At 42.8% G+C, this 24,254-nt stretch overlaps 6 protein-coding genes across 6 annotated transcripts; all 6 read left to right on the plus strand.

The window, feature by feature from the left end:
• The first annotated feature begins 8,279 nt into the window (after window positions 1-8,279).
• On the plus strand, window positions 8,280-11,745 carry LOC308684929 (piggyBac transposable element-derived protein 4-like). Its single transcript, XM_081356304.1, has 3 exons — window positions 8,280-8,731; window positions 9,779-9,856; window positions 10,076-11,745. The coding sequence occupies exons 1-3, from the start codon at window positions 8,574-8,576 to the stop codon at window positions 11,649-11,651; spliced, it is 1,812 nt and encodes a 603-aa protein (XP_081212430.1). The 5' UTR covers window positions 8,280-8,573; the 3' UTR covers window positions 11,652-11,745.
• Window positions 11,746-16,097: 4,352 nt separating this feature from the next.
• LOC308684932 (histone H1-like) lies at window positions 16,098-17,251 on the plus strand. The gene has a single exon (XM_081356307.1). It carries the CDS (start codon window positions 16,581-16,583, stop codon window positions 17,214-17,216), a length of 636 nt encoding a protein of 211 aa, XP_081212433.1. The 5' UTR covers window positions 16,098-16,580; the 3' UTR covers window positions 17,217-17,251.
• A 619-nt stretch (window positions 17,252-17,870) lies between these two features.
• LOC308684942 (histone H2A-like) lies at window positions 17,871-18,257 on the plus strand (the record flags this gene model as incomplete). The annotated part of the gene is made up of 1 exon (XM_081356318.1): window positions 17,871-18,257. One exon carries the CDS (start codon window positions 17,871-17,873, stop codon window positions 18,255-18,257), a length of 387 nt encoding a protein of 128 aa, XP_081212444.1.
• An 823-nt stretch (window positions 18,258-19,080) lies between these two features.
• Window positions 19,081-19,491, plus strand: LOC308684936 (histone H3.2-like; the record flags this gene model as incomplete). Its single annotated transcript, XM_081356312.1, has 1 exon — window positions 19,081-19,491. The coding sequence occupies one exon, from the start codon at window positions 19,081-19,083 to the stop codon at window positions 19,489-19,491; it is 411 nt and encodes a 136-aa protein (XP_081212438.1).
• Window positions 19,492-20,524: 1,033 nt separating this feature from the next.
• On the plus strand, window positions 20,525-20,927 carry LOC308684946 (histone H4; the record flags this gene model as incomplete). Its single annotated transcript, XM_081356322.1, has 1 exon — window positions 20,525-20,927. The coding sequence occupies one exon, from the start codon at window positions 20,525-20,527 to the stop codon at window positions 20,834-20,836; it is 312 nt and encodes a 103-aa protein (XP_081212448.1). The 3' UTR covers window positions 20,837-20,927.
• Window positions 20,928-22,025: 1,098 nt separating this feature from the next.
• LOC308684943 (histone H2B) lies at window positions 22,026-22,432 on the plus strand. Its single transcript, XM_081356319.1, has one exon. The coding sequence runs from the start codon at window positions 22,036-22,038 to the stop codon at window positions 22,408-22,410; it is 375 nt and encodes a 124-aa protein (XP_081212445.1). The 5' UTR covers window positions 22,026-22,035; the 3' UTR covers window positions 22,411-22,432.
• Window positions 22,433-24,254: the final 1,822 nt, after the last annotated feature.

Genomic DNA, 24,254 nt, shown 5'->3' on the forward strand with positions numbered 1-24,254 from the left:
TGCTCTGTGTTGTGTGTGTTTGTGTGTGTTTGTGTGTTCGCCCTGCGACACACTTTGCATCTAAAAGAGCGCGAGGCGTTGTCAGAAGTAGACGGTCAAGGGCTGGCTTCCTTTACGTTATAAGAAAGCTACCCAGCGTCTCGGTCGCGCGTGTCACTCACCGGCCACCTCCTTTTCTCACACATTTCTCAGTCCCCTCCTAAGCTCAGGCGACTAGAAATATCTATATTGCAGTAGACGAGCCTGTTTTTATGCACGCACACCTGCAAACAAACGATGTCACAGCACATGATGACATCTTCCCGCTCTCTCTCCCTTTGTTCGAGCCGCGCAACTGCGCCGTTCTCAAGGGATATCAGAGCGAACGTCACGAGCACCGGCGAAAAGAGGAAGAGAGAGTGTTTTCGTCCCGCCTAGGCCGGACTACCTCCAATTCTCACATATTTCTCAGTCCCCTCTAAGTTCAGGTGGCTGGAAATACTAATACTGCCGTAAACGAGCCTGTTTTAATACACGCGTGCCTACAAACAAACTGAAAGCTTTTGTGTGCCCCTGTGGCTCAGTGGCCGAACATTAGGCTTCCGCGCGGGAGACCCGTGTTCGAATCCGGCGCTGGCGGCAGATAAATATTTTTTTTTTCTGCTGGCTTCTCCGAGCTTGCGGCCAGCTTTCTTACATACAGAAAGCGAACCCGCATCTCGCACCCTCATGCTCACAGGATGGTGCTTGAGTATTTATGAGCGTCTAAACATGAGCCATCAAAGCATTTCGCTCTATCAGTTTCCTATAACGCCGATGGTGTTATAAGTGTAGAAAATGTGCCCACTCCCACGTGCTCACTGCTACACACAAACACGGTCTCCCCGGTAACGCTCACAGAGTGCACTCTCATAAAGCGGACACACGCCGCTTGAGTACTAAGTGTAGTCACGCTCACGACCAGCGCACTCACTTTTAGACACGATAACCCCCACGCCGCTCTTGCGCCAGGGGTGTTTGACAGCAAAACGCGCTCCATCCTTAGGGACCGAGCTACCGTACGCTGTACAGCCGGCCAGCACTGTTTACCAGCCCCCGTGTTCGAGCACCGGCGGCGCGTGCGCCGCCCCATCCTCTTTGATACAGGTTCCCCATCCCACGCAGCGAGGCGATCTGAACCCAGAGATCATTAGACCCCTAGCTATGCGTGCAAAGCATGGGAAGCTATTCAGGGCGCGTCAGAATGGGTGCTGAATACTATAAAACACGGCTATTCGCTTCAATTCGCTCGTCGCCCCCCCGCGCTTCTGGCGCAGATGGAGACGAAAGTGAGTTTAGAAGCAGCGCACCTGCTTCAAGCAGAAATAGCGAAGCTGCTGGGCAAAGGGGCTATAGAACAGGTTCTTCCTTCTCTGAGCGAGTCAGGCTTTTACAGCCGTTACTTCCTCGTACCCAAGAAGGACGGAGCGTTAAGACCTATTTTAGATCTGAGACATCTGAACAAAGCCCTCATGAGACGGCTGTTCAAAATGATTACAACCAGACAAATCCTCGCGCAGATTCGCCCAGGAGACTGGTTTATCTCTCTCGATCTAAAGGACGCATACTTTCAGATCCAGATAACTCCCCGTCACAGGCCATTCTTGAGATTCGCCTTCGACGGTCGAGTATATCAATACACAGTCCTGCCATTCGGCCTGTCTTTAGCACCCCATACATTTACGAAATGCATGGACACGGCTCTCGCTCCCCTGAGAAGACAGGGAATGCGGATACTGAACTATCTGGACGATTGGCTTATTCTAGCGCAGTCAGAGACGGAACTTGTGTCTCACAGAACAGCGCTTCTCAGCCATCTGGAAGGTCTGGGTCTCTCGGTCAACTGGACCAAGAGCTCGCTATCGCCCCGTCAGTCAATTTCCTTTCTTGGAATAGAACTGGACTTGGTGGCTATGACGGCTAGATTGTCGTCACCACGCCGCATCCTTCCAAATAGGCAGCCAGGTTCTGCTGAGGGCATTCCAGCGTATCCTGGGGCATATGGCCTCAGCTGCAGCAGTGCTCCAGCTGGGCTTATTGCGCATGCGCCCACTTCAACGCTGGCTGAAAGCGCGCGTGCCCCACCGAGCCTGGGCGGCTGGCGGCTCGCGAGTCAGAGTGAATCAGGGCTGCATTTCAGCCCTGCAGCCCTGGCTGGCAGCCGAATGGTAACACACAGGAGTGACTATGGGGGTGATCTCACACCGGAAAGTTGTCTCGACAGACGCTTCCAACCTAGGTTGGGGAGCGCTCTTCGAAGGCAGACCGGTCTATGGCTGCTGGTCAGACCAGGAGAATCTCCTACACATAAACTGTCTAGAGATACTCGCGGTTGAGAAAGCGCTCAAACACTTCCTCCCATTCCTCCTAGGTCACCATGTTCTAGTCCGCACGGACAATACATCGGTAGTGGCCTATGTGAATCGCCAGGGCGTTGTCAGATCAAAGACGCTCTGTACCCTGGCGGAACGCCTCCTCGTGTGGGCTCAGCACTCTCTGCGCTCGCTGAGAGCCGCGCATGTGCCTGGCTACCTGAACGAGGGCCCCGACAGACTGTCCAGGGACAACGTTCCCCCTGGGGAGTGGTCTCTACACCCCCAAACAGTCCAGTCACTGTGGCGCCGTTTCGGCAAAGCGAAAGTCGACCTTTTTGCGCCAAAAGACAACGCTCACTGCCCAGAGTTCTTTACGAAGAACGAGGATGCGCTGGCCCAGACCTGGCCCAGCGGCCCGCTATATGCTTTTCCCCCCGGTCTCTCTGCTGCCTCAGGTCATCAGGAGAGTCAGGAAAGCGCGCCACACAGTGCTCCTCATAGCCCCATCCTGGGAGAACCAAGCTTGGTTCCCGGAACTGATACAGCTGGCAGACACAGTCCCCTGGCCGATACCGGTGAGGAGAGACCTTCACTCTCAAGCCCGCGGCTCGATCTGGCATCCCCATCCAGAGCGCTGGTCTCTGCATGCATGGAGCCTCAATGGTTACCCGTTGGTCTGCCAAGAGGGGTTATGAACACGATCATACAATCTAGAGCCCCCTCTACGAGGCGGCTCTACACGTCAAAATGGTCTGTGTTTAGCAAATGGTGCACTGCCAAGGGGCTTGATCCACAGACATGTGGGGTATCGCAAGTATTGTGTTTCCTTCAAGAGCTGCTGGATGCGGGCAGGTCCCCCTCCACGCTCAAAGTCTATGTTGCGGCCATTTCAGCTTTCACTGTCTCAGAGCTGGGCCGCGCATTAGGAAGGAACGAGATCGTCACCCGCTTCCTTAGAGGAGCCAGGAGGATGAACCCCCCGCGACCATCCTCGGTTCCTATGTGGGATCTTTCACTGGTCTTGGAGGCCCTGAAAACGCATCCCTTTGAACCCTTGGAAACTGTGGATATGAAATACCTCACGCTCAAAACCGTTTTTCTGATAGCTCTGTCTTCAGTCAAACGTGTGGGAGACCTTCACGCGTTATCTATTAACGCCGCGTGCCTCGAGTTCGGACCTAATGACTCTAAAGCTATTCTCAGACCGAGGCATGGTTACGTTCCCAAAATATTGGACACTCCCTTCAGAGCGCAGGTAATTTCCCTCTCAGCCCTGCCAACTCCCGGCAGCGAGGCCGATAGTAATCTCCTCTGCCCGGTCAGGAAGCTGAGAAACTACATTACACGCTCCGCCGCTTTCAGGCGCTCGGAGAAGCTTTTTGTTTCGTTTGGAGGGCGCACCAAGGGTCTCGCCGCCTCGAAACACAGCCTGTCCAGATGGATAGTGGACGCTATCGCAACTGCTTATGCGTTTAAAGACCTGCAGTGCCCACTGGGCATTCGAGCTCACTCCACCAGAGGCATGGCCTCATCGTGGGCGTGGTCCAGCGGGATTTCCATTCATGACATTTGTGCAGCGGCAGGCTGGGCCTCCCCCTCTACATTTGTTAGGTTTTACAACCTGGAAGTTCCCGCCTTGCAGGCGAAAATTTTATCAGTCTAAGTCTCGCGTAGACCGGCCCACTATCAGTGCGCGGGCTACGTTGGTTGATTTAGCTCTACTGGTTGAGCTGCACTGTGCAGGGAATTGTCAGTTCGGACCGGCTGTGCCGCTCCGTGCTCCCTAGTATGTGCTTGTGTACTGCGCTAGCCTTCTGTTGTCCGCCCGGCTCCCTGCTACCACGTTCCCCGGGCTCTCCCTGGGACTCATTCAGTGGATGCTGGGCGCGCATGGCGTTGACAAGGGAGTTCCCGCAGCGTAAGCTACTTACGCAATACGAAAGAACCTCTCGTAAGAGAACGTATCGGTTACTAAACGTAACCTCTGTTCTCTCTAGAAGAGGGAACGAGTATTGCGTAACCCGCCGTGCTCGCGCCACGAGCTCACTCGCTTCAGCGACAGAAACCAGTGAAGCAGCCTCTGAGCCCTGCTTATATACGCTAAGCCACACCCCTTTTGGCGGGCTGTGACGCATGAAGCGCGCCAAGCGCGGTATTTGGTCGTGACGTCACGCCAAGGGCTCAGCGGTAGGCTGCTGCAGTTGCTGCAGGGCAGCCAATGGGCACGCTAGTAAGCCTGCCCTAGGTCTGCATGCTGCCGCACTGCGTTGACAAGATTATTAAAAATTAAGGATAATTTTTTGGCTTCAGTATCTCGAGAAAGAAGACTTTCCCGCAGCGTAAGCTACTTACGCAATACTCGTTCCCTCTTCTAGAGAGAACAGAGGTTACGTTTAGTAACCGATAGGGGAGAGTGGGGTAAGATGAGCCAGTTTTTACTTATGTGGATCTCAAGGCAAGGGAAATTGAGACAGAGGTACAATGAAGACATCCACTGTTAATTTGGGATGTTGCCTATAAACTGAAAATTAAAAAATGCACCTATGACAAAGAGCCTTGAAAATATGACCTCAGAAAAAAAAGTGTTCATGTGGCTCAACTTACCCCAGGTCAGGGGTAAGTTGATCCCAGTCAGTGGGTAAATTGAGCCATCTGGGGGTAAATTGACCATCCTATCTTTCACTTTTTATGCAAGCATAATAATAAAAAAACTTGCCTCTTTAAAATAATAATTTAATAACACACTTACCTTTCCAAACAATGTTAACCCTCTGGGGTCTGAGGTGTTTTTGGGGCCCTGACATTTGTGCTTTTTTCAGTTGCTTATACACATATTAATGGCAAAGGTGTAAATGCACTATTTAGCACAAAACAGGGCTATCTTATTATGTGAGCAACATGTATGTACATGTTTGTATTTTTGAGAGAATAATGTTTATGCTTTGTTATTAAAACAACAAAATCTTCTCCCCAAATGTGTTACTAATATAAAGCACAATACAAATAATTTAAAAAGAAGGCTTATATTGACCTTTTAAGATTTAGCTTACATCTTCTTTGTAAATATATGTTTTGCTATTTTATTAAAAAGATTACAATTACAACAACAATTACAATTTCAACAATATTTCAAGTGAACTCTTTCTTTGTAAAAAATAAATTATAGGCCTACATTTTACTATATGTATTCATTTATTTGAATATAGCCTACATTGGAACAAATACTATAGTAACCTTAAAAGTAATCTTAGTTGATGACTTTATTTTTGACAAAAAAAAATATAAAAAATACTGTGCGTATATATATATATATATATATATATATGCTTCTCCTCTTCACAGCAATATATAAATGATGGAGTCCTTCAAAATGTATGGCCCCATGACACCAAATGTGCATAGTTGCCTAGAAACAGGGGGTGGGTCAACTTACCCACTGGCTCATTTTACCCCACTCTCCCCTACGTTATGTTATAAAGTGTTTAAGTTTCTCCTCATCATGCAAGCACCTACATGTTATTACTTCGAGAAAACCGATAGAAGAAAAAATTAAATTTAAGTATTTACAGGTGACTACTATATGCTGAATAATGCTGTATGAATCAGTTGTGTTAAATTATGGTCTGAAAATCTACAGAGAGGTTTGGAAAATTGAGTCTGGAAAAGTGGAATTTTGAAATGTAAAGTAAGAATCCTGCTCCGAGGTCCATTTTACTCTCAGGTTAAACTGGTTCTAACACATAAAAGGGGTTCTTGCCAAAATCCGGTACTCAAACTGAATCTCGATGGACTTTATTTGTGTAGTTTAATGTGCACAATATTATGTAAGAACATTGCATAATTACAATTGTCCATTTAAAGTACTTTGCTGGCATGATTGTGATCTGTCATGACCTTTACAGTCTATGGTCAATCATCATGACACCTCATGAGAGGGAAAGTCAGACAAAGAGGTGCTTGCGTCGTGACGTGGTGCAGTCAAGCTACTTGCGGTTCGGCAACGGAAAGGAATTCAAATTTAGAAGCTTTCAATTGGCGGATAAGTCTCTTTAGCAGCCCAATTCTGACCAGTGAAAACACAGAGAATGGCAATCCAGCCCTCTGAAATGAGCTTTCAATAAATACCCAGTTCATCACCACTCTAACAGTTGTCGATCTTGTTTTTTACTTGACTTTTTATAAGTACATAAACGCATTCAGAGACTTCTTCAACTCAGTCAGTTGACCTTACAGCTGTTACTTTTTGCAAAATAAATATAATCGTTTCTGTAAATTTCTGTCACTTATAAAATGACTTTTTTATAACTCCAAACTGAGGTTGATGTCCAAGAGTCTTGTTTAGTTTTATCATTGGGTAATGCTTGATATTTAATAACATTTCTCCAGGAATTCTGTTGCTGCGTTGCTGCTTTTAAAATGAGGCAAGATGGTGAAACCTTGTGGGGGAAAAACCAAGTCACACCTTTACCAAAATGTGAACGAGAGAGTAAGGATTATGATCCTGAAACTTGTGGGGGAGTTCTGCTTCTTCTTCATGTTTTAACGGCAATTAACGCCTTAGGAGCATTATTGCCACTGAATGACAAATTAACAGTATTCATGAGTCCGAAATTTAACCTGGGATTAATGCTCAAAGTATTCCATCCACACATATTATATTCTAGACCTTAGACCAGAGGCGGCGTCAGACGATTTTGCCGGGGCTTCAGCCCCGAATGTTTTTTGAAAAGTTGACTGACAAATATGAATTCAGACAATAGCCTATAGACTCATGTCATATGAATTTAATTAGTGCTCTGTATAGCTGTATGTCCTGCCTTTTCCTACAATATCCTCTTTCTAAATTCTAAATGATTAAATAATGTATCACAATATATTATATTTATTACATAAAAAAAGCACATGACATACACTTTCAAATGGTTTAATACTATAACACCATTTCTCTATGTCACTGTGTTTCTACTATCCCATCTAGTTTGCCACTTATGCATGACCTTTTTCTTTAAAACTTATTTTGCCTCTTTTTTCCCATAGGTACTTTAACATCCACCTCTCTCTTGTCTAGTGTTTCTTTCTTTTCTTTCTTTTTTTTTCTTTTTTTTTTTGCTAGTTTATCAGCAACTTCATTAACAAATACCCCAACATGTGCTGGTACCCAACAAAAATACATCACTATTCCAGCCTCTTTCAATCAGTGTAATAATAAATATACTTCCATTAATAAATCTGCGGCTGTAAGGGGCAATGGAGCAGATGCATCTGTGCTGCCCGCCTTTTCTAGCCAATGAAACACCTTCAAACCATATATAGCCAATCAGAGGAAGACAATCCAGCTTTTTGAAATTAACATGAGCTTCAAATAAATATCCAGCCAGAATCAGATCCTCTGTGAATTCAGGGAGTGAAGAGGCTGATGAAATGGCCAAAAAAGCTGTACATAGAGTTAAAGTACAATTTTAAGTAATGTATGGAAGGGTTGATTGTAAATATATTATTCAGCAAGAACTAATGAAAATATGGCAAACAGAATGGGAAAAGGGAAATAAAGGCAGACATTATTTTTCTATTCAGTCAACAGTGAATCATTCCATAAATACAGGTTTAGGAATGAGATGTGCATTGAATTATGGGCTGGCAATGGTTGTAAAACATCCAGATGGCAGATGCATATGTGGAGAAGTAGAAACTGTGTGCCATGCTCTAATGGACTGTTTATATCATCGTGCAGAAATAAATCTCATGTACTCAGAACTGTTGTTTAGTTATTTATTAAAATCATTAGGCTACTCTGTACTAAGGACTATGAGATAACAAGATTTGTCATCAACTTTTTGCACTGGACTGGACTATAAGGATATATAATCTGTTAAATCTATTAATTCTTCAAATGAACTGAGGAGGGCAGCAATACGCCATTGTAGCGTCTAGTCTGCCGCAAATATCAAAAGAAGAAGATCAACATTCCCGAACCAGTGAAATCTGCCCTCAAAGAAAGCACTCACCAAGACGGACAACGAAAGAGGGAAGAAACGTCTAAAATCCATAAATAAATAAAGTTAAGCCAAAATTACAAAGTTGAAGGTTTTTTTCCTGTTCTTGTTTAGCGCCGGTCTGGCCACGCCCACCGGTAGAGCGCGTCATTCACATGGAAATGACGTAAATGTGGGAAACGCCCCCGATCAACAGGATAAAACTGGCGGCAAACTTTTTGTTTGGCTTTATTGACTTTTCCTGAAGATGGCACGTCACGCACACGAGGAAGCTCTTCGGATGATCATAGACAGTGAGGAAGAATCGATTTGTTCCTCAGAGTCAGAAGATGATGAAGACGTTGATGATGAAGGCCTGCATTTTGAGGATCAGTTTGAGCCAGCGCAGGACACATTTTCTGAAGAGTAAGCCGTTTATTCTTATTTTAGTTATTAGAGTCGCATATAGCTGTTTCAAACCAATATGGCCAAATGATATCTACCAGTTTCTAATATTCTGAGTGAAATGTGGTGTTCTGTGGACTTTTAGAACATCTAAATGTCTTACAAAACAAGTGTATTACTGTTATACTCTAATGTGGAGAGCGAGAGAGACATTTAACAACGGAGCTTAGCTGTGTTCTCCAACATCTGCTGAGGTTTAACTGTTTTGAATGTGTAATTATTAAATAGTTACAGTATTATTATTATTATTATTATTATTATTATTATTATTATTATTATTATAAACACTATGCAGGATTCACGATGCTGATCACCATTAAAACTAGTCATCACAGTCTGTGAAAAGGGTCCATTGCTAATTAATGGATATATACAGTCGCGCGCTTTATGGCTGTTGATGGGGCATCATGTCGATGGGGCATCGTGTTGTGTCGATGCCCCATCAACAGCCATCAAGCGCGTGACCGTATATCCATTAATTATCAATGGACCCTTTTCACAGACTGATGACTAGTTTTAATGGTGATCAGCATCGTGAATCCTGCATAGTGCTTATTATTATTATTATTATTAATATCATTATTATCATTACTATTTAAATGTATGCACATTTATAACTATGTCTGGTAATATATCACCATTGCATCAAATTATAAAAAAAACTAGGGTGTTTCTAATACTATGGCTGTGTGAGTGACAGTGAGATTAACATCTTTCTCTCTTCTCGACTGCCGTTATTAAGCTCTGTTTCTTTTACTCTTTTTGAAAGTTGTGGAAACACTTTTGTGAAGTTCTATTGTTATTTGAGCAAATTAAAAACAAAATATATATGTAATATAGTCTCTCATTCACCACATTAGAATTTTACCTGACTATGATGATTTTCTCTTCTGAGAAACCTGGAAATGTGAAAAGGGTCTATCACTTATGCATGCACTCGTTTGCCACCTTGGACAACATAAGCTAATTGTTTACTAATATTTGTGCTTGTACCTTTTCTTTTCTTAGGAATGTGGTTCCTTCACGTGGACCTCACACAGGACACAAACATCGTTCAGTTTTCAACACAGTTGAGAATCTTAATGTGTAAGTGCACGTTTACCCCGCCATTTTACAAGTGACATATTATTTCACAGTACATGTAATCAAAATTAATCTAAGCAAAGTACATGTGCATGGATGAATGTGTAAATATCTTTTTAATGAGTGAGCAATATATCAGTATTAGTAATTGATAATGTTGTGATCCTTTTGTCAACATGCTCACTTTTTTTTTATCCCCCCCCCCCCCCCCCTCTCCCACAGATGTGAGAATGACAGTGACCAGATTCCTGTTTTAAAGAGAGCCAAGACACTGTCATGGAGAAAAGAGACTGATGTCGATGTGGCTCCAAAGTCTCTGAGATTCCTGCCGGCTCGGGAACCTGGGCCGCAGTCGAGTCTTGCTGACTCGCACTCTCCTATGAGTCTTTTCAAACTGTTTTTCTCAGAGAGCGCCGTGTCAAATCTGTGCCACAACACAAACGCTCAGGCTGCCAGGGCACTCACAAAGGGTCGCAAATACAGTTGGACAGATGTCAGTGTTGGCGAGCTGTACCGCTACATTGGACTCGTTTTCTACATGGCCTCGGTGAAGATGAGCTCCATCGCTGACTACTGGCGGCAGGACAGTCTCTTCTCTGTGCCCTTTCCCGCCACAGTCATGTCTAGAGATCGATACCGCACCATATCATGGAATTTGCACATAAGTCACCCAGAGGCAGACAAGGAAAATGACAAAAAGAGGGGAACAGCTGAACATGACCAGCTCTTCAGGCTCAGACCCCTCATTGACACCATCCGTCTTGCGTGCAAAACCTTTTATCATCCCAGAAGAAATTTAGCTGTGAAGGAAAGACTGGTGCCACGCAGAGCAAATGCAGGAATGAGAAGATTCATGAAAGCCGAGCCAGCAAAGCTGGGCTTCAAGTTTTTTGTCCTGGCGGACTCGTCGAATGGATATACTGTGGACCTCTCTGTGTACACGGGCAAGGACATCTTTCCCACAGGCCGTGGGCTTTCTTATGATGCTGTGATGTCTCTTCTGGACAAGAAAGTTTTGGGCTCTGGGTATCATGTGTACATGGACGATTTCTACACAAGTCCAAAGCTCTTAACAGACTTGTTTGCTATGAAGTTTGGTGCTTGTGGGACTTACAGAGACTATAGGAAGGACTTCCCACAGAGCGCATCTAATCCATTGACCAAAAAGTCCAGCAGGGGATCCATCCGGTGGATTCGGGATGGGCCTCTTGTGTGTGTGAAGTGGATGGACAAACAAGAGGTGTCTGTTTGTTCCACCATCCATGCTGCCTATACAGGAGACCGTGTGCAACGACAAGTGAAAACACAAGAGACACGGAGGACAAAATCTTTTCCATGTCCTGCGCCTGTGAGCGCTTACAACCAGCACATGACAAGTGTTGACCCGTCCGACCAGCTGTTGCAGTACTACACTGCACAGCACAACACCATGAAGTGGTACAGAAAAGTCTTTCTACACTTCTTGGACGTTGCTGCCACCAACGCTTTCATATTGCACAAGGAGCTACTCGGCAACATGACGCACAAGGCGTTTATGGAAGAGCTTATTGGAGAGCTCTGTGGTGTGTCTGAGAAAGCAGATCCAGAACAGACCAGTAAAGACCATGTGCCGGTTCCAGGAGCTGAGCTGACCTCCAATGTCAGAAGAATTGCCACTGTTGGTCGTCGCATATGTGTGCATTGCAAAGCAGTGCGTGGCAAGAAGCAACAAACACCATGGAAATGCCAAGCATGTGACGTTCATTTGTGTCTTCAGTTGAACAGGAACTGTTTCCAGGAATGGCACAACAATGATTGAGTGTGTTCAAACCTGGGTGCACAACAATGCCTTCAATTACACACCCTCTTTTGTTTGAGTAAACTGTACAATATTTTGTAAATAAACTACATTTAAAAATGTGTGTGATTTATGAGGAGGCTTTTTCATTTTTTTTTTTTTTTTCATATTAATAGATCCTTTAGGGAAGGGATCAATATTTCCCCAGGTGCTGAATGCAGTATTTATGACCACTGGCACTGTCTTTCACACTGCTTTTATGAAACCAGAAAATCAAAGTAGCATTATTATTGAAATGCAATCTGGGCTGAATGCAGTGTAGTGAGCCATTTTCCTTATGGTGTAAATGGCTGAAATAAGCACAAATGTTAGGGCATGTCCAACATCTTCAGGATTCGAAGAACACTTCTGATTCTATGGGGTTTTAAATATTAAATGCTTGGTGGGAGATTTTAGACCTCGTGAACTATTTTGAGAAATTCAGACAGAAAGGGTAACCTCTCTATGTATTCTCTCTTAAGGAGTTTTCCTAAAAAAAAAAAAACTGTTGTTGCTTTTGCCAGTATAACCCATCCATCTTCCCGTTGTTCTCTGTGGCACATTTACTGTCCCAGGTCACTGTAACCTGAGTGCTGTGGCCTCATGGGAAGGCAAAGAGGAGAAAATTCCCTGCCAGTTTAAACCTGTTGAAATGCTGTCAGTCACCCAATCTACAAGAGTGTGAAAAGACAGAAAAGGGGTGGATTTAGAAATATAATTATTAGCCTATATAATTATAGGAAGTCACAATACTCTTAATTCAGTGCATTTTTCAGGATGTTTTTGCAGACATCTTTCAATGTTACAGGCAATAGGTTCATTTCTCAGGTAAACAGTAACAGAGTTACGCAAACTGGGAAACTGAGGAAGTACTTCATCCCCTTTATTAAGATTTCTTAAGTTGAACCACTTTTTTGCAGTACTGCACTGATTGGTCTGCTTTGTAACCAGAGACCTTCCCTTTGGATGATCTTAAATGTGGTAGCTTTGCATCCATAAGGAGTTAATGTAATAGAGCCTGATTGCTGAAAGCTCTTAGTAGACCTGATTCAGAGCAGCATCACAGCCAGGCTGTGAGGGACAGACATTCATCTCTTCAGTGGGTTGTACTGTTTTAGAATTTAATGCTTTTTTGTTTTTTTGATTGTTCTGCTGATGAAACACTGCAAAAAATACCTGTCCAAGAAATTTAAGTAGACCAAAAAACTCCAAACATGAGCTGTGGAAAAGAGTGATAGGAGATTTAGAGCTTTTTATTGCTGAAACGTCTATCCCTCACAGCCTCGCTTTCATACCTGTCATGGCGCTGCTCTGAATAAGGTGTATAGGCTGACTACACATAAGAGAATTGGACTGAGAAGTTCATATACTATAAATGACTCTAGAAATATCTCCAATATCAAAATTAACCAGGAGGAAAACAGTCATATTTACACTATTTACAATGAAGTCTAAGGGCAACACACTTGCCACAATGAAAAAACAAAAACTGGTGAAAAGTATAAATCAACAATCAATACATTTCAGCTTCAGAATCATGGATATTCTTATTCTGGTTTCATTATTGTCCTGTGCATTGGGTTTCCAGCAACAAGTCCAAGAATATTAATTTACACCCACAATGTAATACCAAATTTAGCATTTTAATCAACAGTAAAAAAAATTGTTTTACCTTATATCATATTTCTTGGAGTATCGCAATAATATTGTATTGTGAGTTCAGTATCGTGATTTGTATCGAATCGTGACATGGGGTATCGTTACAACCCTAGTAAACAGCATTAAAAAAAATAGAGAAAAATAAAATTTAAAAATGTTGATTTTATATATTTAAAAACAATATATTTTAAGTTTATTTCAAAATATGCATCAAATATTCCAGTATTTTGAACTTGACTGCATGATACAGTGGTTAATGGGAGTGGGCGGAGTTAAAGAGCTCTTTTGGTGCATTTTGATTTTGGCAACTTTGATTGATGGAATTTTCTGTACAACATCTTGGGTACTGTAGTTTTTCACCACTGTAATTCTGCTGTGAAACACAACTATCGTGTTGACATTCAATCTGACTGCAGAGACTTCAACATTGTTTGTATAAAATATAAAAATAGATAAAACTTCCAGGACTATACTGTGGGTGCTTCTCAATACTCAAATTGATGGTTCCTTGTTTCCTGGTTAATTCAAGATCGTTGGTTAGTAAGACCTTCATACTGAATGACTTTTTCGCTTCACAAGGTCTGGCTTTTTTCATTTGTGACTGAGACTTGGCTTAAAGGTGCATTATGCAACTTTTCATGTTAAAAATACCCGTTTTTCTAACCCATACATGCTTAAACAATTGCCTGATGGGCTGAATGAGCCCTTCTCTGATCACTGCGATTGCCTCTATAATCCTGTACAGTAAAATAAATAAGAGGGATTCGGGCCGAATTTGAGACTGGGCGTGACGTCATGCGCGTTCAGTTGCAGTGTTGCAGTTTCATTTGTTGCCAGAGGGGGGCATAGTTCTGCAAAAACTCAGAGACTTGCGCAATGCACCTTTAACGTTGTATTACTTTTCTGAACACCCCACAACATTAATTACATATTTAACTTCCAGAAAACATATTTTCCCACCTCAGGCATCAAATCCCTATTATTATTGGTTATTATGGGCACTATTAGTCTTCAACCCCGTTATGGACACTATGGGAGCTCTCTGAATATGATTATAATATATATTTGTAATGAAATCAACATTTTCCTATTAATCAGATGTCCCTCACACTAATTCAATTTTGTAAATGTAAAATTTACATATAATTTTACACTTATGCTGAACTAAAGCCTGAAATGGGCACTTTTTGTGACAGCAACCTCATCATTTTTGATTAAAGATGTGGCTTAACTTTAGCCTGTAAATCCCATAGACAGTAAAAGAAATGGACACAGCGACCCCATTGGATTCAACGGAAAAAAGTGAAGTAAATTAGAAGCACTCACTTCCTGATGGCTGACCGTACTGTGCAGACTCAAACTGAGCTTGACGACGTAGATGTGACGTGAGCAACCCGTCTATCTTCTAGTAGCTGTGCCAAGAGAAATCTCAATCATTCCCTTCAGAAACTTGCAGAGACGGAGAGTGTGAGTAGGAGGTGTTCATGAGCTAGGAGCAGGAGAAACTTTTGCTAAGTATTCTGATTAATAATTTTGTAATTTTGCCTCCACATCTTTTGACTAAAACACTACGCGAACCAACTAGAGGTCCAGAGAGAAGGAAATGAATAGTAGAATAAAGTCATTATTTTTGTTTGTTTTTGCGCACAAAAAGTATTCTCGTCGCTTGATATACTTAAGATTGAGCCACTGGAGTTACTTGGACTATATTAACGATCTCTTTAAAAACTTTTCTGGGCCAGCAAGTTTCGGTCACATAGAAGCCTATGGAGGAGTGAGACATGGCTCAGATTTCATCAAAAATATCTTAATTTGTGTTCCGAAGATGAACGAAGGTCTTACGCGGTTGGAACAACATGAGGGTGAGTAATTACTGAGAGAATTTTCATTTTTGGGTGAACTAACCCTTTAAGAAATAATGTATATTGTTGGAATAACAAAGATCATTTTCACAAGTGAAAGAATTCTATCTTTATTTGATGTAACAGGGTTGAGTCATTGAGCCTGACAACCACAATATCACAATTCTAAATAAGTTATAGTTATAAAATAAGGTGGTAACTTGCCTGTGTCTACAAACAATGTTGTTCAGAAGACTTATTCACAAATAAGATGTCACAAATAAGGATCTGTTCATTATTTTTATGGGGGAGAATGATTTGTGTAACGGGGTTGAGGGATTAATGAGGGACGGAACTAAATAATGTGATTTTAATGAATAATCTTGAATTTACTTGGAAAAAAAAAACATTACCAGAAAAAAGGCACAGATAGATCGTCATGGGAATGGCAAAATGTATGGACTTTTTTCAAATTTTATTATTCATATCCCAAGTACACTTTCATAGAAGGCCATGAGGGACAAAATAGGTGGTGTCAACTGAAAAAAAACAAGCTAATTTCTAATATAAAGAGGTATGTCATTGGTTTTAAACTTTATTAAAGGAGGCATTTCAATTGATACAAAAAGCTTTTAAAAATAGATTTGTGACCCAATATGTAAAATACACTTAAAAAGGTCAGAGGGACTCAAATCATACCGGTTTCGCGGAATGACTCATAGGCACATCAGCTTATGGAAACGTGTTTAACAAGTTAAAACATTAACACTTGTGTGATCAGGCGTATATATTTATTATTGTGATTAATGTTATTATTATTATTATTATTATTATTATTATTATTATATGGACAGATCATCTAGCCAGACATGAGAGTCACAGAGAGACTTATGAGTCTCCGGATGTTCGTGTGCTTCAAGCTGCCCAAAACAACATCTGTATGAAAGCCTCCTGACGCCCCTCACTGATGCTGATTTCATTAAAGTATCTTCAGACTGTTTGCTGAACATAAAGAAGACGCGTTCAGGCTTTTATCAACTTTTCCACTTAAACTATTTATCAAATTTACACGCGGCTTTCCCCCGTGCCTGATGCTCGCCTTGGATTTGATCTGATGAAGGCAAAATAAACATTTCCTCTTCTCGTATATTAGTCTCAAATGAAAGCTCAGAACCTCTGCTTGGTGTTCACTTTGTTATGACTGTGCTTAACTATTTTACCGTTCCAGTTTTGCCTCAAATGTAAGAGAAGAAAACACACTCGTGAGGGGTTCGTGGACGCGCATAGACGCCGGGCAGGTTGAGTCTATAAGGTTCTCATATGTTATTTAAGAGAGCAGCGCCGCGCGAGCGCCAGTCATTGCAGTAACCAGAGACAGTCTTTTAAAAACTGTAGATCCAATCAGAGAGAAATGGCAGAAACCGCACCCGCACCCGCTGTTGCCGCCCCGGCCAAAGCGCCAAAGAAGAAGTCTGCTGCGAAAGCCAAGAAAGCAGGTCCAGGCGTTGGCGAGCTCATCGTCAAAGCTGTGTCCGCATCCAAGGAGAGGAGCGGCGTGTCTCTCGCCGCGCTGAAGAAAGCGCTCGCTGCTGGCGGCTACGATGTAGAGAAGAACAACTCCCGCGTCAAGATCGCCATCAAGAGCCTGGTGACCAAAGGCGCCCTGGTGCAGGTCAAAGGGACCGGCGCCTCGGGCTCATTCAAGCTCAACAAACAGCAAGCCGAGACCAAGAAGAAAGCGGCTACTAAAGCGAAGAAGCCCGCGGTCAAGAAACCCGCTGCTGCCAAGAAGCCCAAGAGCGCTGCGGCAAAGAAGCCCGCCGCCAAGAAATCGCCCAAGAAACCCGCCGCTAAGAAGTCGCCCAAGAAGGCCAAGAAACCCGCCGCCACAGCCGCTAAGAAGGCGACGAAGAGCCCCAAGAAGGCAAAGAAACCAGCAGCCGCTAAGAAAGCAGACAAGAGTCCCAAGAAGGCAAAGACTGCTAAACCTAAGGTGGCAAAACCTAAAGCCACCAAGCCTAAAAAGGCAGCGCCCAAAAAGAAGTAAAGTTCACTGTTTGTGCTTCAACGGCTCTTTTAAGAGCCACCTACTTACTCTGAATTAGAGCAAAACTTATTTATATTGGAAGTTTTCTGTTAATTTCGATAGAAATGTGAAATTAATTTCGAATAGAGATGTGACTTTTAACCTCTTGGACTCTTTCATTCTAAACAAACAATTCAAAACCCAGTAAAAAATAAAATAAAACGAGGGTTCAGACTGTTCAGAAATGGCATGTTATACAACACGGTACAGACAGAATATACACACAACACTATGCTGGGGAATTGTGATAATACAATACAAACAACCCCACATCCAACAATATGGACAGTGCTAAAACTCCAATATTGCAGTAGGAACATAATACTGTACAGCATCAGATGGTCAGTGTGCACAGAATATACAGTGTATAGGGACAGTGTACAATATCCATTTTTGTACTTTCGTATTAGTCACACTCACAAATACTTGTGCAAACAGTGCACAATAATACCCGCTAGAAAGGGAGAGAAGTTCAGTGATTGGTTTAAATCTTTACAGACTCTAAGCCAATCGGCGACTGGCACTCTCGTTTAAAGCCAGTGAGTGGAAGCATACGGATTTTATTCTGTTATTTACTTTTTGACTGTGAAGTTTGTTATAACTAATTTAAAAGCAATGAGTGGAAGAGGCAAAACCGGTGGGAAAGCCAGAGCGAAGGCTAAGACTCGCTCCTCTAGGGCGGGATTGCAGTTCCCCGTCGGCCGTGTTCACAGGCTTCTGCGCAAAGGAAACTACGGCGAGCGCGTCGGTGCCGGAGCTCCTGTTTATCTGGCGGCGGTGCTCGAGTATCTGACCGCTGAGATCCTGGAGCTGGCTGGAAACGCCGCTCGGGACAACAAGAAGACCCGCATCATCCCCCGTCATCTGCAGCTGGCGGTGCGCAACGACGAGGAGCTCAACAAACTTCTGGGCCGAGTGACCATCGCTCAGGGCGGCGTGCTGCCCAACATCCAGGCCGTGCTCCTGCCCAAGAAGACCGAGAAACCCTCCAAATCTAAATAAATGGATTCAAGTTTGTCATTTAAACCAAAAGGCTCTTTTAAGAGCCACCTATTTTATCTGATAGAGAGTGTTTTTCCTTTTTAATATTTTTAAACGTCATAAAGGCGTTTGGTTGAGGGAGAAAATGACCCATCAAACCAGAGTAAAATATATGATTGTTTCATTGACGATTATAGTATCCTTACAGGCGTGTTTGTCATAAGCACATGATGATCCCCTAATGTGTTTGTTACTCAACCCATCTCACTTAATATTAAAATATAGTTGGTCTACCAAGCTCTGATAGTGTATTGAATATTTTAATAAATTGTTCAAAATAAAAAGCAACATGCATATCGGCTTCATGGTAACAGAAATGGGTAAATATTACTCTGGGTCTTTGATTCCCTATTTTACGGGGCCGATGGAAACCCTAGTGTGTCTCGCTGCAGTGCTTTTACACAGACTGTAATGTGATCTTGTTCTAATCCGAGATCTGCACAATCACTGGGAATTAAGGCGAGTATTTCAGAATAATTGAATACAACATTGTGAGTATAAAGACCAGGGAGGTGTTATATATATATATACACTTTTTGATGTATAATAAGTATTCAACAGAAGAAAAGCAGCTCGAGCGGGAAACCTTCCACTTGTTTGAAAAAGAGGAAACGCGCAGTCATTGGCTGGCACTCATGCGCAGACGTCACGCATTAGCCAATCAGAAGGTCTGCATCCTCGCGACACTATGAGCTCGTGGCGGTACAATGCTTTAAAAGCGGGTGTATAACGTGTAGCAGCATTTCCTTCCAGCGCAAGCAGAACAAAGAGAAAGCCCGCAGCAATGGCAAGAACCAAGCAGACCGCTCGTAAATCCACCGGTGGTAAAGCCCCGAGGAAACAGCTCGCTACTAAAGCCGCCCGTAAGAGCGCTCCGGCCACCGGCGGCGTCAAGAAGCCTCACCGCTACCGGCCCGGGACCGTGGCTCTGCGGGAGATCCGCCGCTATCAGAAGTCCACCGAGCTGCTGATCCGCAAACTGCCCTTCCAGCGGCTGGTGAGAGAAATCGCTCAGGACTTCAAGACGGACCTGCGCTTCCAGAGCTCTGCTGTCATGGCCCTGCAGGAGTCCAGCGAGGCTTATTTGGTCGGTCTGTTCGAGGACACCAACCTGTGCGCCATCCACGCCAAGAGGGTCACCATCATGCCCAAAGATATTCAGCTGGCCCGCCGCATCCGCGGAGAGCGCGCTTAAACCCGCGTCTGCGTCAACCCACAACGGCTCTTTTAAGAGCCACCAAAACTGCACTGAACGAGATCATTTCCAGTTTAACTCAATATGAGTAGAAAGTTGTGTTAATGCATTTACTCTCTGGGTCACCATTCTCTAAATCATCAGTTACCCTAAATATAAATAAAAAACCTTAAATATGATCCTAACTCTAATTATAAAGTACTTAGACAAAAATAAATATGAATGATTTTTATATAATTAAAGCGGTTATGTATTTTAATGTTTGTATAGACTTAGATCTATAGTGTTTTTTTTTTTTTACTTGAATGATGTCAGTTGTACCTAGGTGAGAATCACACAATGGCCTTTAGGACAAATTATATATAAAACACCAATTATTGAAATTAACAAATTTACATGTATTCTGCGCACTCAGATTCCAATGTTGTTGTGGATAGTTTCAACGGAGCTAGAAATCTATCTTCATATTTACAATTACAGGTAAAGCTTCGTTTCATCTTCAAACAGTTTTCCCAAACAAGACTACAGTGGTTGTTTTTTTTCATTCAACTCTTTTCTTCCAGATAATCCCTAATAGTGGCATGGTCTGTTTTGAAACTTTTAGCGCAAATTCAATGCCAACTTTAGAGATTACTCTTATACAGGTGCAAGTTCAGCTAAAGGTAGACATACAGTTTAAACCACTGAGGCCTGAAATCATTTATATTCTGCAAATATATCTGAACTGTCTAATACAAAATGTACTATACCGTACTTCTAGATTAGCACATTTCATTAGCATTCAGTATCTCTAACATCCTCTTCATCAAATTAAATAAATCTTATAAAACATGAAAGAAGTCGGACAGGCCTCGTTAGATTATGGTTTGGGTTAAACCACATTGTTTGTGCTGGAACTATATTGAGGGGAGGGGCGTTTTGCGCCTTGTGACGCGGTCTTGGTTTCTATCAGGTCCTGTAAGTGAATATAAAAGGCCTCCTTGCAACGTTGAAAGTACATTTCTTGTCATTGTTTGACTGGAGTTCGTGAAACATGTCTGGAAGAGGCAAAGGCGGTAAAGGACTCGGGAAAGGAGGCGCTAAGCGTCACCGTAAAGTTTTGCGCGATAACATCCAGGGAATCACCAAACCCGCCATTCGTCGTCTGGCTCGCCGCGGCGGTGTCAAGCGCATCTCCGGTCTGATCTACGAGGAGACCCGCGGAGTGTTGAAGGTGTTTCTGGAGAACGTGATCCGCGATGCCGTCACCTACACCGAGCACGCCAAGAGAAAGACCGTCACCGCCATGGATGTTGTGTACGCGCTGAAGAGACAGGGACGCACCCTGTACGGCTTCGGCGGATAAACGCCTGAAACCAGGAGAAACTACTCAAACCCAACGGCTCTTTTAAGAGCCACACACACTTTCAGTTAAAGAGTATTGCCACATCAGTGTTAATGATTCATGCTTTTCTTGAAAGTAAACGATACAATTCTAATTTGTTTTCAGAAAAATTATAATTCTGCAAGGCAAGTTTTGACTTGTCTTTAATGGAAATGTGACCCTGGACCACAAAATCATTCAAGTTGCATGGGTGTAATTACGGCAATAGATACACTGAATGGGTCGAAATTACACATTTTTCTTTTATGCCAATAATCATAATATTAAGTAAACATGTTCCATGAAAATATTTTGTAAATGTCTTAACATTATATAAAACATTATATTTTGTGAGTGAATGCAGCACAATCGTGAACATAAATGTAGAAATTGAAAGGTGATTTTTCTCAATGTTTCCATTTTTTTGGCAACCTTCCAGATTTCAGATGTTCAAATAACGTTAGTTGTATCCCGCCAAATATTGTCCTATCCTAACAAACCATACATCAATGGAAAGCTTATTTATTCAGCTTTCATATGATGTATAACTATTTTTTGGTCCATGGTCACATAAGGTTCACTGTATAATTGCATTAAAGTCGCACACAAATGTGAGTTCTACAAACTTTTCTTTCAGAAGCACATTTCCTAGAGATTCACCATCTATTGGGTTTTAAAGTGATTTACAGAAACAAGAAAAAAAGAGAAAATGGTGAAAATAAAAGTGAAACGTCAGCGGTAAAGGGGCTTTGAGAGACACTCTGGTATAAAAACCTGTTTTTAAAGGAATTTTATCGTTGCTATTATTATAATAATATTATGTTATAACCCTCCAAAAAGAGTTTTCAGATTACACGATCATGCGTAATATATTTCTTCAAAATTTTATCAAAACGAAAATAAATAGCGGGAAATAAACAAAGGAAACAGTGTCCTGTGGCGTGTCGCTCAAACATTTGGCGGTAGGAGGGGCTATCATTTAACCGCTCGTGATTGGCCCTTTTTCCTCTCGTGATTCTTTGAGTTGTCCAATGAAATACGAGTTTATGGTTTTGGCCTATGAAAACAGGCAATCAGCAGATTCTCGAATCTCTTTGAAAATTAACATAAGAAGCGAATAAATGCCTCTGTATCGCACTGGATTTTACACTGATTCGTCAGTTCTCTGATCACTCATCGTCATGCCTGAACCAGCAAAGTCCGCGCCTAAGAAGGGCTCTAAGAAGGCCGTCACCAAGACCGCCGGTAAGGGAGGAAAGAAGCGTAGAAAGTCCAGGAAGGAGAGTTATGCCATCTATGTCTACAAAGTCTTGAAGCAGGTTCATCCCGACACCGGCATCTCCTCCAAGGCGATGGGCATCATGAACTCTTTCGTCAACGACATCTTCGAGCGCATCGCCGGTGAATCGTCTCGCCTCGCTCACTACAACAAGCGCTCCACCATCACTTCTAGAGAGATCCAGACCGCCGTGCGTCTGCTGCTGCCCGGAGAGCTGGCCAAACACGCCGTGTCCGAGGGCACAAAGGCCGTCACCAAATACACCAGCTCGAAGTAAAGCGGGGTCTTAAGACTTAAGCTACCACAAAGGCTCTTTTAAGAGCCACCCACCCTATCCATTTAAAGAGTTTCTGTTGATTGTTGCTGTTTAAACGGTGAAAAATTGCATCTTCTGGTAATTGATAGTTCTCTCAGATGCATGATTATTTATTTTCTTTTTTTTTCAGGCTTTTTAACTTTGAAGTTTTTCATGGTTTCAACAGCTACTTTCTATTTCATCTCACCTGATTCGAATGTCTCTCTTTAAGAGTCACCCATTTTCTCCTTAAAGGTAGGGTAGGCACATTTTCTGAAAAACACTTTGTTATAGTGGTTGAAACCTCTTCATACCAATCAATAATACAAGTGGTATTATTGATTGGTAATAATATTACATTAAAAAAAGCGCTTCAGATGTTTTAGAATCTGTTGCAAATACCACATTCAAAACTAAATATGGTAAATGTAGAAAAAACGTGGATTTTCTAAAATGTAATCTGATCCGTGTTTCATCCAAAGCTGTTTTTTTGTTGTTGTTGTTGTTATTCAGTGAAAATGACAAGTTTAAGAAAGCTTTATAGTGTAATTCTTGTTTGGTTGAGTTGAGGTAATAGTTATCGAATTAAATAATTTAAGAGCAAATACATTCATTCTCCTGTTGTTATATTTGAAAAAGACCACCCTGGGGCCCGTTCTTCGTACGTTGCTTATTACATCCGAGATCAAATGACACATCCAAGATGATATCATCGTGCTACTGCTAATCATGATCCGGCTAATTGGGTTCTTCGAACTCACCTGATGTTTATGATTAGTATCGCTGGATTGAGTTATCTGAGATAACGTCTCCGGTTACTATCGTAACCTCGGTTCCCTGAGAGGCGGGAACGAGACATTACGTCACTGACGTATATGGGAACTCCCTTCCTCCTCATTTTCACTGAAATCTTATAGGCTAACGCCAGCTGGAGACAGCTGGCCAATTGACGCGAAACATGCAAATGCTGACCGGACCGCGGGCAGTATACATAGCATGGGCGCGACAATAACGTCAGAATCAAGACTGAACGCTAGCACAGCTGATCAAACGGCGAGCACGGCGGCTGACGTAATGTCTCGTTCCCGCCTCTCAGGGAACCGAGGTTACGATAGTAACCGGAGACGTTCCCTTTCAAGGCGGTCACTTCGACATTACGTCACTGACGTATATGGGAACTGTATAGAATCCCGCAGTGAAGATAAGCCCTGAACGGGGTCAAGCTACACTCACACGAGAGACAACAGTTCTAAGCCAGCAGCGCCGCTAGGAGCACTCGAACTGATAGGCGAAACTAGACTAAGAAACGTCTGTTCCGACCTACCAAGTTGCATATCCAATGCAATGAAGCGAAGGCTGCACTGGAGGGCAGCACACCACCATAAGCACTCAAGCACAAGAGTTAACACAGTGTCAACGGCAATAGCGGTGACAGCTGCATAACCTTATAGCCATACACAGAGTTAACAGTACATTGAAAACTACTGCGTAATGCGGAAACAGCTATGTATAGTCATTATATACATTATAGTCATAACACAGAGTTAGCAGCAATGGTAACTCTGCATAATGCAGACTACTGTACAGCTGGTGGTAACAGTTCATGAGTACATTAATAAAACTCACCAACCCACGACGCTATAGGCAGTGCATAAAACTTGAAACCCTGGCGAACGTGTTCTGAGAAGACAGCCAGCATACCTAAATCCCGTGGGCATTAAGCCAGATTGAAAAGCGTCGAATTCAGTGAGAAAGTCTCAGTCCCTAGTACCATCCACCAAGCACACAAACAGCTAGTCAGACTGCTGCCTAGTGGCCCACGTACA

Source organism: Scardinius erythrophthalmus (assembly GCF_964197995.2).
Source record: "Scardinius erythrophthalmus genome assembly, chromosome: 24".
Lineage (NCBI taxonomy): Eukaryota > Metazoa > Chordata > Actinopteri > Cypriniformes > Leuciscidae > Scardinius > Scardinius erythrophthalmus.

Coding starts and splice junctions, on each gene's coding strand:
- LOC308684929 (XM_081356304.1), top strand. CDS start 8,574: ATGGCACGTCACGCACACGAGGAAGCTCTTCGGATGATCATAGACAGT. Junction 8,732..9,778: donor CAGGACACATTTTCTGAAGA/GTAAGCCGTTTA, acceptor TTCTTTTCTTAG/GAATGTGGTTCCTTCACGTG. Junction 9,857..10,075: donor ACAGTTGAGAATCTTAATGT/GTAAGTGCACGT, acceptor CCTCTCCCACAG/ATGTGAGAATGACAGTGACC.
- LOC308684932 (XM_081356307.1), top strand. CDS start 16,581: ATGGCAGAAACCGCACCCGCACCCGCTGTTGCCGCCCCGGCCAAAGCG.
- LOC308684943 (XM_081356319.1), top strand. CDS start 22,036: ATGCCTGAACCAGCAAAGTCCGCGCCTAAGAAGGGCTCTAAGAAGGCC.